The sequence below is a fragment of the Poecilia latipinna genome, unplaced genomic scaffold, assembly GCF_001443285.1.
Source record: "Poecilia latipinna isolate Pla-1442-1.1 unplaced genomic scaffold, P_latipinna-1.0 Scaffold157, whole genome shotgun sequence".
In the NCBI taxonomy this organism is placed as follows: Eukaryota; Metazoa; Chordata; class Actinopteri; order Cyprinodontiformes; family Poeciliidae; genus Poecilia; species Poecilia latipinna.
The window spans coordinates 361,389-386,812 of NW_015112773.1; the positions used below are offsets into that span (position 1 = coordinate 361,389).

A 25,424-nucleotide genomic window follows, 5' to 3' on the forward strand; every position below is an offset into this window, starting at 1 on the left:
TTTTAAAATCGAAAAAAAAATTTGAAAAAAACGGAAATTTGGAAAGTTTTTTTTTTTTTTTTTTTTTTTTTTTTTTTCCGGATTCTATTAGTCTTTGGTTTGGTGGCTTAGTCAACTTATTATTTAGATTTAGTATATGTTTTTTTTGTCATTCATCCTCTTATCTGTTTTCACAAGAAGTCTCAGTAAGACATAACTGAACAAAAGCTGATAATGTGCTGGACATCTCTTTCCCTTTCTTGTGTTGTTTTTTTTATACAGTATAACCTGAGGTTTATATCACAAGTACATTTTCTTTGTCCAAGCTGCCTGTTATCTCTGTTTCGTGTTACTGAGTAATAGTGAGTCGCGCTGACTGAACGTGAAAAGAATGAGCGAGATGAAAAGTTCTGAGAAAGTTAACGCCTGTCAATAATTTAACAACCTTGGTCTAGTGTTTCACTCCAGGTTTGGCTTGGCTTTGTGCATAACACAGTGTGACCAAGCGTAACCGTGAAACTTAAGATTCTTTTTCCTAGACAGCTGTGGCGATTTTTTTTGTTTTGTTTTGTTTTCTCACTTAAAACGTTGAAAGTATCAGTTGTTTGTATCTACATCTAAAACGAGGATTAATTTAATATTGACAACTGGTTGTCGGCCACTAATATAATTTTCAGTTTGAACAATTTCGACTGTCTCACGAATAAAACACTGCATGGAATCAAAACACAGACAACTCCTCAGAATGGAAGTTATAAAAGGCAAGAGCAAAAATAGTACAATTCTGTTTATTTATTTTAAGAAAAATAATGAAAAAAATGGAAAATTTTAGAAAAAAAAAATGAGTAAAAATCTAAACCTTTAATTCAAACTGTGACGCATCATAGAGATGCACGCAAATGTCCAGAATTGGGAAATTTCAGAATTTTCTACTGTAACATCTAGAGTGTCGTTAGATTCCTGATGTTAGATTGCTTAAATCAGGGGTCCCCAAACTTTGTCCTGCGAGGGCCATATGACTGTTCCCTTTTCTGGTCGGGGGCCTGTCTTAGTTTTTCGAGAAAGAAACCTTAGTAAAGTTTTGTTGAAGGGGGGTGGGGCGGGGGGGGGGGGCTGGATTACTGCCGACGACATATTAGCGTTTGTAGATAGATTTTTACCCAGAATGCAAATAGAAAAAAACCGTGAGCGAAACGGTGACTGGTGCTGACTAGTATATATTCCATTGAGGGAAACTAAGTTTCATATCTGCTCAAGAGCCCCCCTGGTGGTTGAAGAAAAATCCACATATATATGAAAAAAACAAAAAACACTATTGGTCCGGGGCCGGACCAAATGAGGAGGCCTGCGGGCCCTAGTTTGGGGACCCCTGGCTTAAATCTTTAGTTCAGATTCCATCTTAGTGCATGTAATGACTCTGTTATGCCATGTGATTAATATCTTTTTACCATATTCAAATGTTGACCTGTTTTGAGTTTCACTTTCAGTGAAAGACTTAGTTAGGTAATATACCTCATCTAATATTGACTTTTCCCCCAATCTTACATGTAGACTCTACATGCACACATCGAATAGTTTTGCTCTGTTTATTTTCTTTAATTTGTAAAAAAAAAAAAAAAAAAAAAAAAAAAAACACCTCATTTTATTTGTTTGCAGGCTCCGATGTCTGTGCCCTTAAGTCACAGTTAATGTTTTGCCTGTCTAAGTAAATGTTCTGTGATCAGCTTCAAAGACAAACAGCAATGACCTTACAGCCATATTAGTCAGGTTTAACTCAAAACAATAACCCTGCCTGCTGACGACCCTTTAGTCTAGCTGAGCTGTGACCTTCTGAAGGGGAATGAACGAGGTTTAAGTGAGATAACGGATGTCACTCCTTGATAGTTTCCATTTTAGGGGATATTACTCATCGCTTAGTTGCACTGACAACCTGAGTTCAGTCAGTGCAAGTTCAGGAAATGTTTCACCCGTTTCCTTTGTTTTCTTCTTCCGTTTTTGACTGTGTGCCGTGATTCATTTGTCGCTTTTGTCTTTTCTTGCACTTGTAGTCGACTCGGTTACACAAGCAACCTGCCGGCTTGTGGCTAATTAAATGACCCCATCCAAAGAAACGGGGGGGGCTAGAGCCCATTAAGATGACGGTTTCGCTCGCCGTGACACGACAACAAATTGACCCCGGTTTAATTTCTCTGCCCACAGACGAGGACTGAACCCACCCCACAGAGTTAAGTCTATCTCCATGACAACATTCACGCAACAGGAAATCGAGTTCCTACAGAAACATGGCAATGAGGTAAGCCTGGTGGACTTCTGCTCTGCTGCATAAAACTTTGAATTACTCTTAAAGGCCTTGTTTCTTTTTGGTTTTACTTGATTTTAGGTGGAGATCACAATATGTTTTTTTTTTATTATTTTTTTTATGTATTAGCAAATGGTCTCTGTGTTTTATAAACGAACTGTGGTCCAAAGTACCACCTTTTTTTTTTATTAATCAATGCCATGGAGTTTCAGTATAAAAGGTTTGTCATCCAAGTACTCACCTATCTGCTCAAAACAGAGAAACCAAAGTCCATCATCACATTTGTGGTATAAAATAGATCAGTGCCACCAGGGACGCAGTTTATTACAAGCTGGAGCAAAATCATCCAGGAGGCAGACATGCTGGAGACTCAAGGTTGGGACTGATGCTTGTGTCCTCCAGGCTGTAAATATTACTCCATCATGTTGCTATTTTTTTTTTTTTTTCGTTCTGTTTTTGCACACTTTGATCCAGAGAAAAAAGCTGATACAACAGCTAGGGTTCAAATACCATCAGCTGTTGTATCTCAGCCTTCATGCTGTTTTGTCTTGTGCATCATGAATTTAGACATTCAGTTCTTGTTGGTTTTATCACCGTCACTACATGTCCATCTTGGTAAATTAGGATATAATTGAAAAAACTGATTTATTTCACATTTTCAGTCCAAGGGAACCTTTGTTGGAGAGTCATTCCAGACAGATTGGTGTAGCTGAAGTGTTTTATTTTTTGTTTTGTTTTTTCTCTCCATTTGTTTGGATGTTTTTGTCTGACACTTGATGACTTGATGAAAACTCAAAATTAAGTTTCTGCAAAAGTTTGAATATTATACCAATTAACAAGATTTCTAATACCAACTACCCCGATTGCAAAGTATGCGTGTGACCCGTATCGCACACGTCTTCAGTTCTTTTTGCATGGATTACTGCATTCATGCTGCATTGCATCAAAGTGACCAGCCTGCAGCTCTGCTACAGTCTTAAGAAAACCCAGGTTGCTTTTACAGTGGCCTTCAGCTCATGTGCATTGTGAGGTCCGATGTCTCGTCTTTTTCTGGACCGGAGCTCTTTCTGTATGAGATTGTGTGTGAGGTTTAAGTTAGGTGAATTTGTGAAATCAACTACAGTGACATTCTGTGTGGGAAGGCCCTGCTGAAAAATGAACTCAGCATCTCCATAGTGCTTGTCAGCAGAAGGAAGCATGTAGTGCACTAAAATTTCCTGCTCGACGGTTTTGCTGACTTTGGATTTTAGAACTGGACTAACAGCAGCTGATGAAATGGCTTACCAAATAATCATGGAGTCTGGAAACTTCACACTGACTTTGCTTCACAGGCTATTCAACAACACTGCATTTATCTTTGTTTCTTTCACTCCTTTTCCTTCCACTTAACTTTCCTCGAATAAGCACTGATGTAACAGCCAGACTTTTTTTTTTTTTTTTTACCAATAACGGTTTCTGGTTTACATTTATTATGGAGGGTATCATTAAATGTTTCCAAGACAACTGTCGAGTCAGCATTTTTCTCCATAGGGTGTAGTATGACCACACCTTAACATTTGTGATACATAAATAGGGATAATCTTCTAATTCCTTTTTGTTCAATTCAGTACTAGACCTGTAAAATAGGTCTGTTAAAATACACAAGTTAGTTTAAGGTGGTGCAGTAATTTTTTTTTTTTTTTTTTTTTGGCATCATTTTTAATTAGCATTATTAGGTAAGTTCTGTTATTATTTTTCTGTCACTAGATAACTTCTTAACAGTTAAAAGTACATTAATATTGTATAGTGGAGTTTACAAAATAAACTTGTAAGATGACACAACTTTCCTGCATTGATATGTTTCAGGTATGTAAACGGATCTGGCTCGGTCTTTATGACGACAGAACCTCATCAGTGCCAGACTTCAGAGAACCACAGAAAGTCAAGGAGTTCCTTCAAGAGAAATATGAGAAGAAGAGATGGTGAGTGAGCATCTCACGCTGGTGGTACATAGATCTGAATGAACAGATCTGAGAGCTGTGCTGACATGCAGCTTGTCTTTGAGCTTCCCTTATTTCTGGCCTGGAATGTCTCAAAGGGAGCTCATAGCACTCAGCCTCCAGCGAGCCACCAAACACTCCTCCTTTAGTGCACCGAATGTAGGTCGCTACAGACAAGCTGCTCTAAATATGCAATAGTGACTTCAAGTAGGTAAAGCATGAATTCAAATTAGACATCTTGTTCTTTAGCCCAGTCAGCATTATTCTCATATTAGTGTTATGGTTAACAGGACACGTTATCGAATGCAAACAAGAGGTTTGCTAATTGTCATTGTGAATTTTTGATTTGAAGAGGAAAGTAACGTTAAAATGAATACTTATGCAGTTACAGAGAAAAACAAGATGCACTAATAATATGTACTTTTTTTCCCCCCCTTGAGGTTTCATAGAGCAAACACACCTGATTATGAAAGAATTATTTTTAGCTCATCTTCAGATGTTTAGTCCCTGAAAGCCGACCAAAATGAGAGCAGTAGAGATGCACGCTGCATGCCTCAGCATGCCCTTTTGGAACAAACATGCATTTTTCTGAATCAGACACCCAATCACATAGCAGTGACAGTGTTTTACAGGTACAGATGTTATTTGTCCAATAATCACAGTTAATCTACTAGCACATCTTTAAATAAACTTTTATATTGAAAACTTATTATTCTGCAGAATACTGTTTTCTTTATGTTTGAGCTAAAAGTTTCCATCAATTTAGATTTTTTTTTTCTATTATTACAGTTTAGATATTTTAACATTAATGTGATGCATACATTATTTTCTTCCAAGGTATGTGCCTCCTGAACAAGCCAAGGTTGTGGCATCGGTCCATGCTTCCATCTCTGGTTCCTCAAACAGCAGCACCAACAGCACCCCAGAGGTCAGACCGCTTAAATCGCTGCTGGGGGATTCGGCCCCCAGTCTGCACCTGACTAAGAATACCCCACCAAATCAGGTGAATGTTTCACACGCGTGGACACAAACACTTTCTTGTAAAAGAGTAGTGCCTGACTTAAACAAAACAAGACTTAAAAACGAAATTCACCCCCCTCTGTCCCCAAAAACAACAAAAAAGAAAACAGTTGTATCATATCAAATTATCAAAGTAAACTGCAGCCCAAAAACTTTTGTAAGTTTACCCTTGGTAATTAAGGCAAAACTGCACAAAAAATAGTTGCATTAAAGTCCCAGAACCCTTTGAGTAGTCCGGTTTTGGCTTCACCTGGTTCAAATTCTGTGAAACAAAATCTCCTATCAAGCACCTTTTGCTATCAAATTATTAATTGGTTAATCCAAAAATTAATTAACAGATTATCGCTACACTTTATTGATGTTAAGTCAAACAAAAGGAGTGAATCTTTTCACATGTTGATGTTAGAAGTATTTTTTTTAACCTGCAGATACGTCCTTTGCTACAAATGATTAAGCATGCACTAAAGGAATGGTGTTCTTGCATTTCCAGCAATAAAATGTTTATTTATTTTAAAAAGTAATGGAATTATTTGTGTACTTGCATCTATTAACATATTTTAAATATTGTATAAAAAGACCTAAGTGGTTAAATAAAAAAAAAAACACTTGGAACGTGCCAATTTTTAAAAATACTGATTAATTGTCAGAATAATCAATAGAATAATCGATTACTAAAATAGTCATTTGGCGCTATCATAGTTACATGTTACAGAAAATACTTGGCTTTTGTTTGACACCAGTACATTTGACTGGGTCTCTTGCTAGTTTACAAATGTTACACTTTCCAAGAACTTCAGAAGATCTCTGTCAAGAGCTCCTGTGACAGATTTCTTACTTGCATGTTCAGCCTTGTGATTAGTTCCAGCAATTTCCAACAGCTGATGGGTGCGGCCATCTGGTTTGATTTCTGCCTATAATTTGTGCATCCAACTTTCCTCACTCTACCTGCTCCTTCCTGTGATCTCCAAATTAGTTTCCACAATAATTTAAATGATGTTTAAATTGCCCAGCCATTCCCAATTTTCAGCGTTGTGCTCATGGCAAAAAAACACAAAAAACATTTATTTTTATTTTTTTTCCATTTGGGTTTCTTGTCTCCAACAGTCTCCGGTAGTGAGCCGTGGGCAACACCATCAACAGCAGTTCCATGAAAAAAAGTTTGACCTCCTCAGTGACTTGGGTGGAGACATCTTTGCAGCCCCGACCAATGTGAACTCAGCCCCCGGCTCCGGCTTTGCTAACTTTGCACATTTCAACAGCCACACAAGTAAGTATCCAACTAATTATTGATTTATTTCATCGAAATGTTTCAGTAGTTGTTGGTAGCTAAAATATCTGATATATAAATGCACAGGAAAAAAAACTCTGAGATATTTTCAAATGCTATTATCTCAGTTGAAGGACTATCAAATTAAGTTGTATATTTGGTAGGCAGGTGAGTCCATGCCCACCAATAACTAGTAACATGACGTCAGTACGAGAGCCGTTTGCTTCTTTTTCGTGAATTCAATTTTTTTAGACTAATCTTTATGTGTCATTTCTGTTTCTGAATTTGTTCTCCAAAGAGAACAGATACTTGCGATGTTTTTGACCAGTTACCAAACAGTTTGCATCAGTGGGTTTTATTTTTTCCTCATGCTTGGACCAAAGTTTTCTTATGTAAAATGTTTCTGAAAAGCATTTCTTAGAACTACAGTTGGGTGCTGTTCCTGCTGTGCTGCTACAAAAAGAGGAACCAGGTCTGATGGTATAAAACAATACCTTTTAAAAAGGTTCCTGCTGTTCAAAATCGTCTTTACTGCCTATTGTGGGACACAGTGTACTTCTGGAAACTGCTGGGTTTTTCATGGTGCGATCACTGGTGCTCACAGACAGACAATGAAGATAGTGATTCATTTCGACAGCTTTATTCGAAAAAGAAGAAAAGAGTGGGCTGGGAAACAGGTTGCCCAGCGAACAACGTCTCAATACGTTACAATGTCCTTCAATAGACGTTTAAGTAATTTGAATGAAAATGTCAAATTAATACAATATTGGCTCATTACTGGTTGCACATTATATCTGTAATGTTCATTATTATAGCTTAAAGCTAAACCCAAAATTCAGGTTTTCGGAAAATTAAAATTATTAGGAAAGAAAAATGAAATGTTGACCCACATAAAAGCTGTCCATGTGCTGTATAGCGTATGTCCTTGGTATTTGGTTATGATTCCATTTGCATGAAGACTGCAGACATGCTGCATGACATGGAGGTGTTTGGCCTGTTGCTCTGCCAAGGTGTTCCTCCTCCTGATGGTGCTCTGCACATTCTTTATGGGGTTTAGGTCGAGCACGTTTGCTGACCAATCAAGCGCTGTGATACCATCGTCATTAAACCAGACATAGGCACTTTTAGTAGTTTGGGCAGGTGCCAAGAACTGCTGGATAATGAAATCTGAGTCTGCGGAAAGCCTCTCTGAAGTGGGAAGCGCAAGGTGTTCTGAAATTTCCCGGTAGCAGCTGTGCTGACTTTGGACTTGAGGAAGCTCAAGTCCCAAATCGCCTCCGGCAGTGGAAGCTTCTCTCTGAACTTTAAAGCAACTTGGATTCTCCTGCCTCCTGGCAGCTAACGCCCTTCGAGAGTCAAATGTTTCTTCAGCAGCTGCAGTGACGTCCACAAATCTTCTCATGGAAATCACTGGCACAAATATACAAATTGATTAATTCACAATGCATGTAGAATCACTGAAAAAGGTCAAATGTCACAATCTCATAAATATCCATTGCAGTAGCCCGTGTCGTGTTGTTTCTAAGTTCGTTCATCCACACTTTTATTACTCACTTTTATTTCTTTTTTTTTTCTTTGTTGCTCATCTGTTCATCTGAACATCACGTCATCAGCACCTGCAGCAGCACAGAATGTCAGCGCAGGGGCAGGATTTGCAAATTTCGATGCGTTTGGGAACACCCCAGCACCACAAGCGTCATTTCAGCCTCCAAATACAGGTAGAGCAAGCTCACTTCCACACTAAACACGAAACAATTGATATTGTTTCTCAAAGGCAAACACGCTAAATAGAAACAAGCTGTTTACCAGTCGCATATTGTGAGGCATGTTCTGTGTGAAATTCTTATTTCTGTTCACTTTGGCTGACCTAACATATATTCAGCTTACCAAACCTTTTGATCAGTCAGTTCTGTAAAACTTCTGCATACAAAATAAAATAACTGCATGCTTTCCAAGAGTGTGTGTGAATGGACCCTTTTTTCTCATTCACACACTCATACAATGAAAAACCTGCTACAGGAAGCTATTATGTGCTGCGTTGCCCCCTACTGGACGCATTGATTGTCTGTCTCTGTGTGAGTTGGTCTCTGTCATTTCTGTTAAACTTCTTACATTTTTCTTTTTTTTTTTTTTGCATCATTGTCTTTGTCACAAATGGTGAACGACCGTCTGTCCATCTTGTAGTACTCATGCATTTATGTCAACACTATCATTTTCACCACTTTTTTTTGGTTGTGTAATTTCTGTTCTGTCATCTTTTGCTGTTTATTGCTCCATTTTCCCTCCTTTTGATTTCTGTCTGCCAGCGTTCGCTGTGCTTTCATCCAGCCGCAGTGTGGGTGAGTTTACCGCTGCTCTGCCTCTCCAGAGTTCACACAGTAAGTCTCTCTGGGCTTGCCCCGACAACAGCTCCATCATCTCTGATGTGTTGTCCTCCCGACTTTCCTTTTCTTTTTTTTTTTCCTCAACGTAACTTGTGCCCCGTGTTGCTGCTTTTTTGTTTGGTTGTTGGAAATCTAGGATATCTAGAGTTCGGGCTTAAAATGGTAACAAAACTGCGAGAGATAGAGTTTGAAACTTCTGAATTAGCTTAACAGTGTTTGGTTAGTTCACGCTGGTGAAAGCAAGCAACAATAATTGCACAAGTGTTTTCTATTGATTCTTTGGCATTACTTTATATAAAAAAAGTTATTTTTCAAAAACTCTTAGTACCTTGTTATTGGTTTTACTACACAAAAATAATTTAACCTGATATATTTGCTATTTTGAGTTCCTATGGATTTTGTGACAAGCTCCTGAGATCTTCTTGTGTGCCGTCCCGTACTTTGTCTAAAACTTTCACTGGAACATGCTGAAGTCAGAAAAACACACACGCTAAATAAGCTGAGCATGACCTATCAGGTTTGATGGTGAAGGTATTTCTGTTCAAGTTTACTTTTTAAAAACCAACATTGTTGCAATCAGTGTTTCCCCCAAAACATAATGATGTGTGGGAATACATTCACCTGCAATCTGTGAATGTGTTCACAGTGTGTGAATACGCTGAAAAACTATGAGATCCAACAATTTGCAGTTTATTTACGCTTTTGACCAATCGGATCATTGGCGCACAGAGTACCGTTCTGTTACGGTTTCAGTGCATTAAATGAAGAGAAGGGAATTGTTACTGGCAAAAGGTTCAGGGTTAACAATGTATCTTCTAATACAGGTTGAAAGGAAAAAGCATCTTTGTTGATATTAAGTTGTACCAGTATTTCCCTTTGTTCAGTTTAATGTCCTTAAAAAAAAACAACACTGAGGCATTTGTCAAGTTTTTCCCCCTCCTATGCCACATTGATTAAAAAAATTTTTTTTTTTTTTACCCGTACCTGAGAGCTAAAATGCAGGTGGCATGTCTGACAGAGCCTCAAAATCCTTCCACACATTGTCTTTACTTTAACCTCTGAAGCTGCAGAGCTTCAGAGGTTAAAGTTATTGTGGGCAAACATTGCCCACTTTCTTTCAAGTGTTGCTGGTCTTCCTTCCTCAGCATGGCTCAATCCCCCCTGTGCCCTCACCACACACACATGCACACACACACACACACACACACACACACACACACACACACACACGCACACACACACACACACACTCCTCCCTCCTCTCCCCCCCACCGCTCTGTTCTGATCTTTTGTCTCAAAATTTCCAATCAAAGCTTTCCTTATGACCTTTTAATTTCTCTCTTCCATGCAGGTAGCGCCTCAGGGGGACTAGCAAATGCCAATTTTGCAAATTTTGACAACTTCCCCAAATCGTGTAGTGCTGACTTTGGATCCTTCAGTTCCTCCTCCCAGAGTAACTCCACGAGAGCTGACAGAGACGTTGTACAGAGTACTAACGTTCCCATCGATAGATACGCAGCCCTGGCTGACCTGGATAACATGTTTAGCTCTGCCAAAACAGAGGAAGGTAAACCTTTATGGCCCAGCCTGTTTTGTAGATTTTAGCTGCCAGGACAACAGGATCATATGAAAGCAATAAAGAATTTGCTTATGCTCTCAAGGATTGAACCCCCCGAGGATTTCTTTCTTGTCCAGGCCGGGTCATGCACAGACGCTTTAAAACAAGGGCAGATTCTTTATATTGTTGTACTGACTTTGACATGTTCAAGGAAACATCGAAATTTGATCATTGTTTTATTGTAAATCAATGATCAGTTTCATTTACGGCATGTTTGTTTTTCATCCATAAGCATTATTCATTAACCTAAACAACGACCACATGCTGCTGCTTTCTGTCCTCACTCTAAAAAGTGCCATCTGTTTGAACAATTTATCGACACGGTCGAATTCTGGCACTAAAGCATCTCCGAGTTGGTTCGGGCTGATTTAATTTTAACTTATTTTCTTTTAAATATTTTCACTTTTTTTTTTGCCAATAACTGACTATTGTTCCCCATTTTTAATAGGTTAAATATGGCAGCTCTTGGGACCTTTTGGTTTTGTGTCTTTCAGAGTTGACAAACTTTTTTTATTTTATTTTTTTATTTTTCCCTGCGAGGTAAATTCAACTCTGCTCTTTTCTCATGTGCTTCTCTTTCAGGGGGTGGTATTGCTGGAGGCGTGAGCTCTGCTGCTGCTGCAGCCTCAGCAGGAGTTGCCGGTTTGCCTCAGAAGCAGTCAGCAGGCATTGCTGCAGGCGACCGTTACGCTGCTCTAGCGGAGCTCGATACCGTCTTCAGCTCCTCAGCACCTGCCACCAGTGTTTACAACACCTCTAGCACTTCCCAAGGGTAGGATCCAGCACAAACCGCTCACACATCTGAGAAGGGCACTGGTTGATACATTTTTCTTTATTTTTTATGTGCAACTATCTTGATGTTTTTTGGGGGGGGTTTTGTTCGTGTGCATTTGTGTTTTTATTTATGCATATTGTCTATGAAGAAGTTTTTATGTTTAATGGCTATTATAGATTAGGTTTTTATCTGATCCTGATTAAAAAAAATGTAGTGTATCAGCCGATTGTGAATCATACCAGCTGGATATTTAATAGATCTAAATAATATAATATGCAGTTAGTGTATTAGAGATCCAGCAGTCTAATAAAAATTAGATTTATGCAATCTTTAGAAAATGCACTTCTTTCTTACACAAGGCTCTTGTTTGGCCGTTATTGCAGTAATGTCTTTGGCTCAGAGACGGTTGTCTCAGCGCAAGCACAGCAAGCGATGCCCGGTATGCCTCAGGGTTTTGGAGGTAAGTGAATCTGTTTTTCCTTATGTATATAATTACGTAATAAAATATGGATCATGAGTTGCAAGCTCAAATTGCTGATACCACAAACATAATTCAAAAGCAGTTCTTGACTACCTTTGCAGACGAAACCTATTTTTCAGTATTTCCTTCATAGTCCACACGATTGTTATAGGACATCTCTGTTTGACATGGATTGGTCCGGTTTAGGTCTCAGTACTTGAAGTGTTTTCTGTTTTGTCCCAGGGGCGATGAAATATTGTCCAGATTCCATGAAAAGAGTAACAAAAGCCCTTTGAACAGTGGGTGGTCAAAATTTGTATTTTGACCACCCACTGATGAAATGCCACCCTGAGCGGTGAGCCATTATATTAAGTTGTCAATGGTAGTTGACAACTTAATATAAGACTCTTTCTGGATGTCTCAGTTTGTAAATTGTCATTTTGATGTTTGTGAATATGCTGCCGGGCTTTTTTTATGTAAAACCACAGTTTGGAGCTTTATTATCCACTTACTTTATTTCCTTTAATTCATCGGAACAATACCGTTTTATTAAGATGTTGGTTCCAATATTGGAATTCTTTGGAAACCAGTTTGTCACATGCTCGCTCTTTTCTTCTTCTTCTTCTTGTTTTTTTTACCTTCTTCTCACATGCTGCGACTTGACGTTTTCCTCCAGCAGCACCATCAACCAACCCGTTTGTAGCTGCTGGAGTCGCCCCTGCAGCAGCTCCCACCAACCCATTCCAGTGCAACGGCAGAGCGGCGAATATGGCAGCTGCAGCGGGTCTGTTCTTGTGCTTTTTTATCTGTGATTTCTGCTTCTCGTCGTGTGTAGCTGTGGGGACGTGAGGGGAAAACAGCTAGTGAATTATTCAGCAAGTCTGCTGAAGACTCATTTAGCAGTTAGAGCAGATGGGAATATTCTGAATTGAATGAAAAAGTAAGGAGGCAGTTACACTAGTGTTTGCATTCTCTGCATACAGGATAAAGCAATCTGTAAAATCCAGAATTTGAGATTTACTAATTATTTTTATCATGCTGGACAGGCTTGATGAGTGCCCCTCATTGGCAGGGTTTTACCCCCACCTTTGGTAGGTCGCTATGAGGTGTTTGCTTACCTTTCTACTTGTGTGCTGTGAACTGACAGTGACTAATATTTATTGCCATAAATCAATTTCTTAATTAGCTGAAGAAGCAAGAGTTGCATATTTAAAAAAAAAAAAAGCCTTCTGTTGTGGCAAACTTTTTTTTTTTTTCTTATTTGGTGCAGTTGTTTGTTTTTAAACTCTCGTTTCACCTGGTGAAATGTTCACTTCATTTTCATCATGAATTATTTTCTTGTTTTTTTAATTTATCAAATTTTAGCAAAAAAAAAAAAAAAAAAAAAGACAATCATTAAGGTAGCTCTATTTTGATTAAGCACTAAGCTATTTGGTGTGACTTTTTTTTTTAAAATGACAGAAGTGCTGAACAAGTGTAGCTTCATCACGATAGAAGAAATGTGTTCTCTAACAACTCTTCAGACAACAGAGATGTATTTGCTTTGATTTCTTGAAGTAGTTTGTGTTTGTCACCAGAGGAGATTAATTGGTTATAGTCACCATACAGAAGCTCTACCAGTGCATTTTGCATCATCCGTTTGGGTTTGAATGCTGCTGGAATGACTAGAAGAGAATCGCCTTAGTTGGGATGAAAGAAACCGTGGATTTACTAGGTGACCTACAGGGACCTGGCAGGTGATACTTGGTCCAGTGTAGGTCATCTGCACGGATCTAGTACTTAAATGTGTTGTTCCTAAATACTTGGTTAGTTTTACGGACGAATCGGTCCTATTTATTGCTGTATTGCAGGAATGTGGTGCTCTAACTTCCATCTATACAATGAGATGATATTGATGTTGATTACAGGTGGTAATTTAGCAAAGATGCAGACCCAAGAAGGGAATGTATTTTATAAAAACAAGAGGCCTCGCAGCACCCCTCTGTGTCTCAGCTCTTTTAACTCTTAACAGGTGATATTTAAAATATCCGATGCGTGAAACACACATTTTTAGAGCTTACAGATGTTTGAAATCCACTTTTAAGGCTTCAGCAGTCAAATCAGTTTAGAACTGAGGACTCTGTTAAAGCTCAGCCTGCTGTCGTGATCTCGCAGTGATAATATAAGAATATAAATAGTATAATAATAATTACCAAATATGGAAAAACTGATGCACTGACTACAGTAGTTGAATGAAGAATGTTGCTGGGAGCCAAATCCAATGGCCATAGCTGCAAATCAAATGCTTTTAAAAACGTACTCTCAGAGCAGCAAATGACCAAAATGTTTGCACACCGATTTAGATTTTAGAAAGTATGTTGTGGCTAGAGGAGGAGTGAGTCTGTTGAATGCAGAGAGCAGTTTCAGAGTTTCTTACTGGCATTGATTGCATCATTGTAAAAGCAGTTTTGGCAGATCTGATACGGGATTTGAAGTAGGGCTAGAGGAAGCGATGACCCATGAGAGCACCAGGATTGCTGGGTTTGATCAATTTTTTTTTTCTTAGCAGTTCAAAGATCGCTACACTTTCTGAGGCAATTGTCAAGAGCCGGCTGGGACATAGCAGCCTGCATTTTGATATCGGTTCAGAAAGGCTTTAGATGTCTGATTGATTTTAGTGTCACGAAGTCTGTGAGATGGATATTGTGGGTAGCATTGAGTTCTTTATTTTCAGTGACTTTTAGGTGACAGCTAAATCTTTCTGATGACTTATCCACAGCCGAGAACCAAATTTGACAGAGAATCTCTTTAGGACATCGTAAAGATGACGGAGGACAGACGATGTCCTCACAAGCCGACAGATTTTGAGAGTAAATGATTTTTCTGCATACCGTTTGCGCGTTGTTGTAGCTCATGAGCATGCTCGCGTGTCCTAAAAATAAATCTGACATGAAGCAGAAAACGTTTGTTTTAACCTCTTCAACCCCTTTTGGATCTTCTGCCCTGTTGCTTTCTGCTGCGCAGCAGCGCCTTTTGGCACAGGCTCCATGAGTATGCCGTCAGGATTTGGAAATGCTGCCGCCTACAATCTCCCTACCAGCTTCAGTGGAACATTCCAGCAACCCTTTCCTGGCCAGCCCCCCTTCACTCAGCCTCCGGCGTTTCCTCAGCAACCCAACGGTGTGTGTTTGTAGTTCACATGTCCAGTCTTTGTCACGTTGCATTTAAATTGCGTCAATTTGACTAAAACATTCTTAGCTTTATTGTATCTGTTGTGTATTTCGTGTCGTTGTCTATCAGGTGGGGGATTCCCAGCCTTTGGCCAGACGAAGCCTGTTGTGACTCCTTTTGGACAGCCAGTGGCAGCCCCCATGGTCCCTAACAACCCCTTTCTGGTTAGTGCAGCAAGATCACTTTTGGTAGATAAAAACTCTTGTGTCATAGATATATATATATACTTTTTTTGTATTTATTTTAAAATGAGTAATGCACATCAATAAGCGTGGCTGCGTCTTATAAATGTGCCAAATGTCGCCTATAGGCTAAATTACGTCTGCAGCCCAAGACATCACTAAAGCAAATGTACAATAAAAGATGCAGTATATCTAATATACTTACGTAAATACATTAGAATATGGAAAAGTCAATTTGTTATTAACTCAATCCACTCAATAAAACGCATTGTATATATCATTCACACTCAGACTGATATTTTAAAGCCTTTATTTTTGCTTTTAAGTGATTAAAAAAAAATTACACTTACAATTAGATTATTACATCAGACCAATAGAACGCAGAAATGTCAGCTTAATGAAAAATATGTGTAATATATGTTTATGTGTTATTTTGGAAAGGTGCTTTTAATCGGACAACCCGTCTTCATCAGAACCCGTCTTCTCATTTGCCGAATGTGGCCGTAGTGATTTTCATGCTACTTTTTGACTCCCGTGTGTTTTCTCTGCGTCTCTGTTCTTCCCAGGGCGGCGCTCCGCCCGCTCAGTACCCCGCTGGAGGCTCGTCAACCAACCCCTTCTTATAGCGATCCATCTCGTCTGCTGCACAACAGGGTCGACAACCGGCGCGCTTGCACCTATTGCACTGTTTCACCAGTAGCTTTAAAAACACACAACGTTTGTAAGAATCTGTATTTTCTATCGCAGTTTGTCACAAATTAAACAGTGTGCAAGACGGAGGCACTGACGGTGTCTGTGACTAGCAAAAGAAAGAGAGGGGGGAGAGGTTGACCCGCTGTCCTCTGCTGAACCTGTGAACTGGCCTGAGCCACAACGTATATAATCAAACTGGCTGAAAATTAAGTTATTGCATACAGTATATCATTCATCATGCTGCATTTCTGTACATATGTTCTTTTCTCCTCTAGGACGTTAGCTCTTTGTGCATATCAGTATTTGTATAACATAAGATTTGTCGAGACAGGGCTGTCGCTTGGGTACTGCCAGTTTCTGTATTTGTAAAGAACTAAACTGTTTGTGCTGATTCTTTTTTTTTTGGTTAAATTGTTCATACTAAGGAAAAACTTCAGTGACTGAAAACTGAAAACAAGTGAATGCTGCATCCGAACGGCAAACTGGCCGTTCTGCCGCCTCCCTCCCTGCTGACAGAGACCCCGGTCCCAACAATTTTTGAATGACAGTGAACCTCAGACCCACGGGGGGGAAAAGCAGAATGACTGATGGACTGAAAAACCACTTTCATGGGATATTAAAGAATTTTAAGTTAATGTGTAAATATATACAGAATATATATTAAAATGAATTTTAAATAAGATGAAATGACTGAGGCTTTCATTTAGAAATGTATAGGTGCTTCTCAATAAGCTAGAATATAATGGGGAAGTACATCCATATCAGTAATTCAATTCTAAAAGGGAAACTCTTGCTTTTGTTAGCGTGGGCAGGTGCTAATAAGCTCTGCTGAAAACGAAATCGGCAACTCCATGAAGACTGTCAGCAGAGAGAACCGTGAAGTGCTCTTAAAATGTCTTGGTTAACTATAATAGAAGTATAAAATACACTTCAAAATACAACATAGATCAACACCGGCAGGTTACGTGGCTCCCCATTTAATGACCTTCACCCACCTGGTTGAACTTCATTCTTCATTCAGATCCTAAGATCTTGACTTTTAAACAAATTGAAAGTTTAACTTTTCTCTAAAATGTAATGAACAACAGTTCAGTGCCTTTTTTTTTCTGCCTGAAATTTTGCATTTCCATGGTCTGTAAGTCTAAATGTCCCTCTTTTAAATTGAATTACTGAAATTTACTTTTTGTAAATGTTTTTCCAGTTAAGCTGCTCCCACACTGCATGGAAAATTGCTTACATGTGTTTTACTTTAGCGAAAAAACAAAGGAAAAAGGGCGTTTTATTCCATGATTTGGTGCCACGGGGTTACAAAAAAAAAAAAAAAATTACAATATCAGAACTTGTGTTCCTCACAGATTTCAGATTGTTTTCCATCTAAAGACAATTGTTCCTTTTTTATCCTCTGCGCTTTACAGACGCTAAATATTCCCCGTAGCAGAAAAACCACAGAGATGACTGAGAAGTAGCTGGCGTAAATGATGAACTGCAAAAGAAAGCACAACCGCCAGAGGGCGTCAGTAAAACCGCAATCTTAGCGTTTGTGTCTCGCGATCAGATTGCTTACCTGAGGAACAATGGGAAGGCCCAGCGCTCCGCTGTCAACCACGACGGAAGTGATGATGGTCTGCAGAAGCAGAGCTCCAAAGCTGTTGGCCCCAAACACCAGAGCGTACCTTTCCATCGACAGGTCGGCTGCGATTTGATACCTTGCAGGAATACGTTTTTCTGTTTACTAATGCAACATTTGTACAGGTAAAAAAAAAAAAAAAAAAAAAATAGCCTTGAACAAAATGATGAGTCTTACATGGCTATTGTTATCAGGAGCATGTACAGGCACTTGAAGATGGTGTAGGTGGCGTAGCAGACCCAGATGTTTCCAGCGAAAGTCATGAGAAATAATGCAGCAGCTCCCAGCCCTGAGAAGCCACCCAGGGCCAGCTCCCCCCACTGCTCCCACCTCACCTCTGTGAAGCCTATGCCATAGGCAGTTGCTGCACCTGGAAAACACCAGGTCAGCGTTTACCCGACCACAAAATACGGCCGTTGAGACGTCTTTATCTCCCAACCTTCCTTTTTTCGACGGTTTCACTTCCTTCTGTTTTCTGCTTACTTAACAAGTTTGACGCTGCCTCCACACCTCCGTTGTAAATGCTGAAGTTCTGAGAGGGCTGCACGTGCTCCCACAGCACCTGGATTGTACACACACACACACACACACACACACACACACACACACACACACACACACACACACACACACAGATAACAAGAAAATCTAGAAGCAATTGTCACATTTATTTCTACGGCAGTTCGCTCCGAGCAGAACTGCCTTTTTAACTTCAGGATTTAAGTCAAATGTTTTTGGTATCCTGCGTGTTTCTTGCAATGGCTTGCAGGAATGTTCATCTTTGTCCATTTGGGAGACCCATTTGTTCCCAAGCTTTAACTTCCTGGCAAATATCTTGAGCTGCTGCTTCAGTATTTTCACATCATGCTCTTTCCCCATGCTTCAATCTATTTTTTAAGTGCACCAGTCCCTGCTGCATCAAAACACCCCCATAAACTCATCCTGCCACCATTATTTGTACTTCAAAGTTTTGATGGTGTTCTGAGGCTTGCAGGCTTCCCTCCCTTTTAGCTAAATACTCCAACTTAAGTTTCATCATCCTTAGGATATCTCTCCAAAATTTAAAGTATTTGTCTCTGTCTGTTAGCAAAATCTAATCAATTTCTTTTTTTTTTTTTTTTTAAGTAGCTTTTGGAGAAATTGCTTCTTCCTCATGTCTGGTTTCCATGTGGTTAACTGCATTCTCTTACCAGCCTCCAGCAACATCTTTATAAGGTTTTTCCTTTTAATGTGCAGATCGTATGCAAATCTTTCACCATAATGTATTTATTACTGGGACACTGAACCTTTGTGCTACATGGTGATCTCTTTTCATACTTTCTACTTTTAAGTAGTTTTTTTTTTTTTTGTTAACCGGAGCTCTCATAATGCAAGCTTTTGATTGACTATTGACATTTTTTTTTTTTACTTTGACACTGACCTGTATGTAGTTGACAGTCTGGTTATAGCCACATGTGGCCATCGCCCACCACACTGACCAGTACAACAGCTGTCTGGAGGAATAACACTGGCGGAAATCTCTCCATAGCTGCAGAACGACCTGGCTGCAGGACGCCTCCCCTTTTATCTCCTCCGAATCCTCGTCCTCCTCAGCCCGCTGCTCCTCCTTCGTATCTCCTTTGTCTCCCAGGGATGTATTTGATGTTTCTGAGTCGCGTTCTTCACCCTCAGATCCACCCCTGTGCCTCTTTGCGCCTTCCTCTGACGCTCTCTGTCCAGAAAGTTTTCTGTGGAAGAACATGCTTCTCTGTGGCACGGGCAGCAAGCAGGAGGCGACGAGTGCGACGGCTGTGAGCACCAAAGTGAACACGAGGATGTTGTCGTAGGACATGAGGTCGAAGCTGACGAGCAGCTGACCCAGCACCGAGCCCACGGTGTATCCCAGGAGCTGGACGCTGCGGCTGTAAGACGTGGCCTTACGGTATCGTTTTAGATCTACAACACTGTAATAAACAAAACAGGATCATTTAGGATGACTGTCAGGTCCACTCTCTAACTCCACACAGTCCAAACATGTGACTCTGATTGTACTTTTAGTTGCAAGGCGTGACCTGTAGATATAGGAGAAATAGGCCACGTCGCTGGCTGTCACCACCCCGTAGCAGAACTGCATGGCCTGCATGGCCGGCACGCTCTCCGTCCACCTCAGCAGAGCCGTGGTGATGAAGAGCATCACACACTGGAAGACCACCACAGTTTTGTAACGCAGCCAGTCCGTGAGCAGGAAGACCGGCACCAGCACGGACAGGTAGGAGTATGTCCACACAGGAAAAATCTGGTTGTTGACCTGACACGGAGAAATAAGACCAGGAAAACATACAAAAGCAGTTCCAAGTTCTATTTTCCGACCACACTTCTCATTTTCCTACTATCCTCAGAGTTTTTAATAATCCGTTAGACACTTCTCAACCCAATTTTATCCATTTCTGCAATAAATAAAATATGTTTTGTTTGTTTGATGCCAATGATTCATATTTTTTCCCCATGACCACAGGATAATGTCTTTTCACATGGTTATTTAGGAAATTGGAAGCTACATAATGCATCAGCTGGAAAACCGTTGTCCATGGAGTAACTATCCAATGGAAAACTCACACCTATTTGCTCAGTTAAATTCAGGGGGAGGCGTTTTTTTTTTTTTTTTTGGTTGGCAACTCTACCTTCGTCAGCCACCATTTTGGCAGAGTCCTGCTCATCCCTAAGCATTTCAGCTGGATGTTTCCATGCTATTTGCCCTTGCATACACTTGTTTAGAGAGATGAGCATGACACCTCCAGGCATATGAAAATTATACCCAAGGATAAACCAGCCTTCTACATTTCTCTACCTGATATCTGCTGATTTCTTTGCATTTTTTCATAATGTCACACAAAGAAGCCGCTCCTCTGAGAAGTTAAAATACATCTACGAATGTCCCTCCATTGAACTCAGATGTTGTGAACTCATCTACTAGAAGCCAACGAAATCATTACATCATCATTTGGACTTTCCAAATTGTTTAAGGGCATAATAATCTACACGGTGTAAGCCTCTGACTCGGAAGAAAGTAATAAAAAGATTTACTGTGGTGTTGTGCAGAGGCGAGTATTATTCAGTAAATAAACAGGTGAACGTGCATCACTTTATTGGAGTGAGTCACAGGTGTGGCTATAGGATGTTTCTATCTTCCCACTGATTCAGTAATTAAACACATCTGATCAGGACAGAAAAATAAAACACTTCACAACAAACTATAATACAGTACCTATTTTAATTGCTGTGTTTTTGCATGAAATCGAGTAAATCTTTCAAATCAGTTGTTTTCTGACGCCCTTCAGTTGTTCAGCTGTAGTTTTCTACCTGTTCAGTGGTCAGATTCTTGTCTGGTCCTGTCAGGAACGGTATGAGGAAAGGTTCCAGCGGCTTCACCGTGCTAAAGAATCCATAGACGCACAGCAAAGTGGTGGGATATCTCCAGTCTGAGCTGAGTCTTTTCACACTCTCCATGTTTGCCTGCTTTCCTTTGCTATGTGTGTGTGTACTTAGTGGCTGCAGCTACTTTGGTCTTGTGTGCCTGTCAGGTTTAGTCATCTAAAGTTAGTGCTGGTTTTGCCAATCAACAGCCAGGTCAAAGAGCAGCAAGGTGTCAGTGATTGTAAACCATGCTTTCTGGACAAATACGTGGGCTTAATTCTTATCAGAAAATATCTGTTTTACAGCTGGAGATATAAGGCAAATGTTGGTGGGGTGGGGGGGAAACACACACACACGAGGCCAGTCAGCATGTTTTTCAGGCACACGAGTTTTATTGATTATGATCAGAAACGTTCAGAAGAGATCATCTCTCCACCTGGCTGTTTTCCTCTCGTTTCTGTCTGATCCACAGATCGCCGATGTACGCAGGCGGTGTAGATCCCTCGGATCAGAAAGAGAGCTGAGATGGCAGCGTAGTAGCTGCCATATATGATAAACTGCAGAGAGAAACATTTGTCAGTGGCCAGAAACATTATAGTTTTCAAATTAGCCAACAGTATTAAACAAATCCTCTTGTAATGGTCAATCATTACCACCAGGGGTCCCTCCTTAGTCACAAACATATCCTTGTGCTTTCAGTTAGAGTTCAGCCCCAACCTTCTGCCATTTAAAAAAAAAAAGGAAGCAATAAAACAATGAGTGAAAACAGCGTACCTGGGTGACAATGTCCAGTCCCAGTGCGGTTTCATCCACAACAATGACCGTGACAATAGTCTGCAGTAAGAGGGCTACGAACGTGTTGATCCCAAACGTCAAAGCGTAACACTCCATGGAGAGGTTGGATGCTATCTGGAATCTACAGAAACACAATCAGGAGAGGAGCCCTTCTTTAATACTAGACTAATGGAGATATTCGTGATCAGAGTTACTTGAAATTACTTGAATAAATTACATTCCATCTTCATGAAAAAGAGTATCAGTGCACTGCTACTTGAGTTCCGCGACCCACACTTCACCATTAGCCAAAGTTATTATGTGCCAATATGTTGAACTTTAAAAACAATGCAACTCTAGATAATTGATAATATTTACATTATGACTCTATACCCAGAAACTGATAAACACTTGTTCCCTCTGAGGACCTGTTGACACTTTTCATAAGCTTGTTGTATTTCTCGATAAGATTTTTCTGCATCGTCACTGTATTTTATTTCAAATTTTATGAAAATCGATTTGGCTCTAACTTCAGCATAACAAATAAACATCTGAAGAAGATATCAGACAATACCACAGAAGTAAGATTTATGTATCAAGCCAAAGTTTTATGTTTAAACCGAGAATTTATCTCCCTCATAAGAATCCAAGCTTTCACATCCTTTGATTTTTAAATTTGGGTCAAACAGATGAAAAGTTCACCATAAGTGAACTTTGAGTGAAAAAAAAAAGAGGAACTACATGTTGAGCTTACATTGTGATGGTAATGAGAAACATGTAGCAGGATTTGAATAAGACATATGCGGCATAGCACGCCCATATACTGCTGGTGAACGCCATCAGATACACAGCACCTGAGCACACGGCCGAGAAGAGCCCCAGGGTCAGCTCCCCCCATGTGGCCCAGGTCACTCTGATGAAGCTCACGGAGAACGCTGCAGCGGCACCTGAAATATGAACCAGATAACTGGTTGTTCCATGTACATCCTACCCATTTCGATTCATTAATTTACCCCGAGGCCATCGTCTCTTTCCTCAAGCGCTGACAGTAACAAATCGTGTGCATCCTTAAGCTGGTCTCCTTAGCCCGGCTTGATAAACCTCTTGCAGGATGCACTTAGAATCTACCACCAGCAATAATCAGAGAATCCATTAACTTTTGTCTGTCTCTTTAATTGAAGCAATTACTCTGCTTCCCCTCACGCTGAGCCAGGCTGAGCGTGAGCCAAAAGGAACCCGATGCTGCTGTTCTCTTTCAAAATCAATACGCATTTTCCATTTAATCAGTCACCACATATAACCAGCCCCAGTGCGCTTGTATTTTTTATTTTATTTTTTTCGTTGATTGTGACTTTTACATGTCTCGGTGTTATCAGGCGTGGCAGGAGCTTTAAGCAATGTTGTTAAATGTTACTTGCTGGATGTGATGCAAGTAGAAAAACTTGTGCTGTATAAGGATTTTTTTTTCCTAGAAAACTAAAGTCTCAAAGGTATTTCTCTGATTTACCTTATAATGATTTGTTTCAGTGATATTTAAACAATTTTCAAAAGGTTGAGGTACAAATAATAACTTCAGACTCACCAACAACAGAAGATACAGCTTCTACAGCTCCGTTATAGACAGATGACGTGGCAGATGGTTCTATATGGTCCCACTTAAGCTGGATGTAGTTAAAGATCTGCATGTAGCCGGCCGTGGCCAATGCCCACCACAAGGACCAGTACACTAAATGCCTGCATGGTGAAAAATGAGACAACATATTATGATGAAGGGTATCCGTAAAATGCACAGTGCTTTGCAAAAGCATTCATGTCTTTTTAGCTTCTTAATGTTGAGTAAAGTTACCTATTTAAAATTTCATGTGACAGACCAACACAAATGTGCATTTAACTGTGAACTGGAAGGAATGGGAAACAAACACCTGATTTTTAACTGTTTCCCAGAAAAAAAAAAAAAAAAACTGTGGAGGAAGTTCGCTGTTCAACTGAAGATTGAGCATACAGATATAGTGGAAGGGGTTTGGATCAAAGCATATTCCTCCTTAGTTAGTGAAAATCTGAACATAAATTCAGTTGAGAATTTGTGGCAAAACTTGAAAACTTATTTTTACACACACTTTTCATCCAATCTATGTGGCTTGAGCTAAAAAGACTCAGAAATGTCTGTTTCTTGTTTTCAAAGCTGGTAGAAATGTTGCCCAAAAAGACTGGAAACTGTTATTGAAGCAAAAGATGATTCTACAAAGAATTGACCGATAGAGGCATATGCACTCCATTATAGAAAAAAATTGAAACCATTTATTATTTTCCTTGTACTACTGCTTCATGTTGATCTATTACATAAATCCAAGTGAAATACACTGAGGTTTGTGACTATAAAAACTTTCAAGGAGTACAAACATTTTTGCAAGGCACTGTATGAGAAACACACCTGGAAGAGTATGATTCCTTAAAGCTTTTCCAAAGTAAGAGACCTGCAGTGATCACACTTTCCCTGCTGCAACAGCCAGCACCGCCAGCATGCTCCGTCTCTTCGTCCTCCAAGGATTCTCCATCCTTGTCCGCCTCTGAATCTCTCTGTCTGTCGTTTCTGAGTGACCCTTTTTTCTGCGACCGGGAGCCCACAGCCTCTTCCGGTTTGAAGAACATGGTCCTTTTGGGCATGGGCAACCAGAAAGAGACTAGAAAAGCTGCGCAAACAATCCCCAGGGTTATAGCATTTAAGTAGAAATAATCCACTCCTGTGAATGAAACAGATAATAATCAGAGTTTGCACAACGTTGGGATCACAGTTTACACACTAGCTCTTTTTTGTTATGCATAAAGAAGAAAAGTATATCATACTGCTCGTTCCTTTAGAGTATTGATGAAAAATCAACATCAGCATCTTTTAAAAATCATTACCTCCAAGGGAGACAAGCATTTGGCCAAGGCTGGCACCAAATGTATAGCCTGTGAGCATGGCGCTACGCAGGTAACTTGTGGCTTTTTGATAGCTTTCTAGTGGAATCACGCTGTAAATATAAGAGAAGTAGGCGACCTCTGTGGAAGTCACTATTCCAAAGTTGACCTGTAAATGAGACAAGGCAGTCTTCCAGAAGCTGTTTCTCATTATGAGGCATTATTCACTAGCAAATGTGTTTACTGTAGTTAGAGGACAAAACACAGTGTTACAAAAGTATTTGCATCCCTTGAACGTTTTATCACTGTCACATTACAACAGCAGACTTTTATGTGATAGACTGGTGGAGAGATAATGATACATGACTTTAGGGAATTTTATTTTAACAGATGAGTAGGACATCCATGTTTGTTTGGCCATGCATTTCTATTTACCCACCATGAAATAGAAATGCATCAGAGTTTGCACAATGTTGGGATCACAGTTTACATCTAGCTCTTACAAGAAATGCATTGTACTACGGAAATGCATTTCTTTGACAGAGACAAGGAAGCAATGAAGAAACGTTTGTGTTTTAACTCTGCATTACAGCTGTTACAGGACGGGTATCTTACTGACCTGAAGGAAGGTCATTGCAGGCAGGCCAGGGGCAAAGGATAGCAAGAGATAGTTACTGACAAGAAAGAGTCCCTGTACCATAATGACAGGTTTGTACTTCAGAAAGTCAGTCAGGAGGAAAACTGGAAAAAGAAAGGCCAGGTATGAGTATGTCCAAACAGGAAACAGATAGTTGGTCACCTGCAAGTAAAAAGCAGCAAGAACAGAAATGCTGAGTCAGACAAAATTACTGAGTAAATTGTCA

General features: G+C 39.9%; 3 protein-coding genes across 14 annotated transcripts in view; 1 reads left to right on the plus strand and 2 right to left on the minus strand.

Moving 5' to 3' along the window:
- The window catches only part of agfg1a (ArfGAP with FG repeats 1a), a 26,773-nt gene extending 10,797 nt beyond the window's left edge, over positions 1-15,976 (plus strand). The window contains exons 2-15 of one of the 12 annotated variants that reach the window (XM_015029563.1): positions 2,179-2,272; positions 4,124-4,239; positions 5,095-5,260; positions 6,382-6,544; positions 8,158-8,262; positions 8,851-8,922; positions 10,280-10,495; positions 11,129-11,318; positions 11,705-11,781; positions 12,458-12,565; positions 12,828-12,872; positions 14,785-14,940; positions 15,061-15,155; positions 15,740-15,976. In XM_015029563.1, the coding sequence (XP_014885049.1) occupies positions 2,179-2,272; positions 4,124-4,239; positions 5,095-5,260; positions 6,382-6,544; positions 8,158-8,262; positions 8,851-8,922; positions 10,280-10,495; positions 11,129-11,318; positions 11,705-11,781; positions 12,458-12,565; positions 12,828-12,872; positions 14,785-14,940; positions 15,061-15,155; positions 15,740-15,799 (1,663 nt within the window). In that variant the 3' untranslated portion in view covers positions 15,800-15,976. Of the gene's footprint in view, positions 1-2,178; positions 2,273-4,123; positions 4,240-5,094; positions 5,261-6,381; positions 6,545-8,157; positions 8,263-8,850; positions 8,923-10,279; positions 10,496-11,128; positions 11,319-11,704; positions 11,782-12,457; positions 12,566-12,827; positions 12,873-13,688; positions 14,694-14,784; positions 14,941-15,060; positions 15,504-15,739 lie in introns of those variants that run through there. The other 11 variants (XM_015029564.1, XM_015029565.1, XM_015029566.1 and 8 more) reach the window with 11 other exon arrangements.
- Positions 15,977-16,260: 284 nt separating this feature from the next.
- On the minus strand, positions 16,261-21,204 carry slc19a3a (solute carrier family 19 member 3a). The gene is made up of 7 exons (XM_015029575.1): positions 20,833-21,204; positions 19,545-19,780; positions 18,914-19,436; positions 17,977-18,055; positions 17,671-17,863; positions 17,431-17,572; positions 16,261-17,349 (listed from the first exon to the last, which is right to left on the minus strand). Exons 1-7 carry the CDS (start codon positions 20,977-20,979, stop codon positions 17,200-17,202), a joined length of 1,470 nt encoding a protein of 489 aa, XP_014885061.1. The 5' UTR covers positions 20,980-21,204; the 3' UTR covers positions 16,261-17,199.
- A 48-nt stretch (positions 21,205-21,252) lies between these two features.
- slc19a3b (solute carrier family 19 member 3b) overlaps positions 21,253-25,424 on the minus strand; it is a 7,866-nt gene continuing 3,694 nt past the window's right edge. The window contains exons 2-8 of the mRNA XM_015029578.1: positions 25,181-25,360; positions 24,565-24,730; positions 24,092-24,401; positions 23,243-23,394; positions 22,415-22,607; positions 21,661-21,802; positions 21,253-21,443 (exon numbers count right to left, since the gene is read on the minus strand). Of these exons, the coding sequence (XP_014885064.1) occupies positions 21,291-21,443; positions 21,661-21,802; positions 22,415-22,607; positions 23,243-23,394; positions 24,092-24,401; positions 24,565-24,730; positions 25,181-25,360 (1,296 nt within the window). The 3' untranslated portion in view covers positions 21,253-21,290. The remainder of the gene's footprint in view (positions 21,444-21,660; positions 21,803-22,414; positions 22,608-23,242; positions 23,395-24,091; positions 24,402-24,564; positions 24,731-25,180; positions 25,361-25,424) is intronic.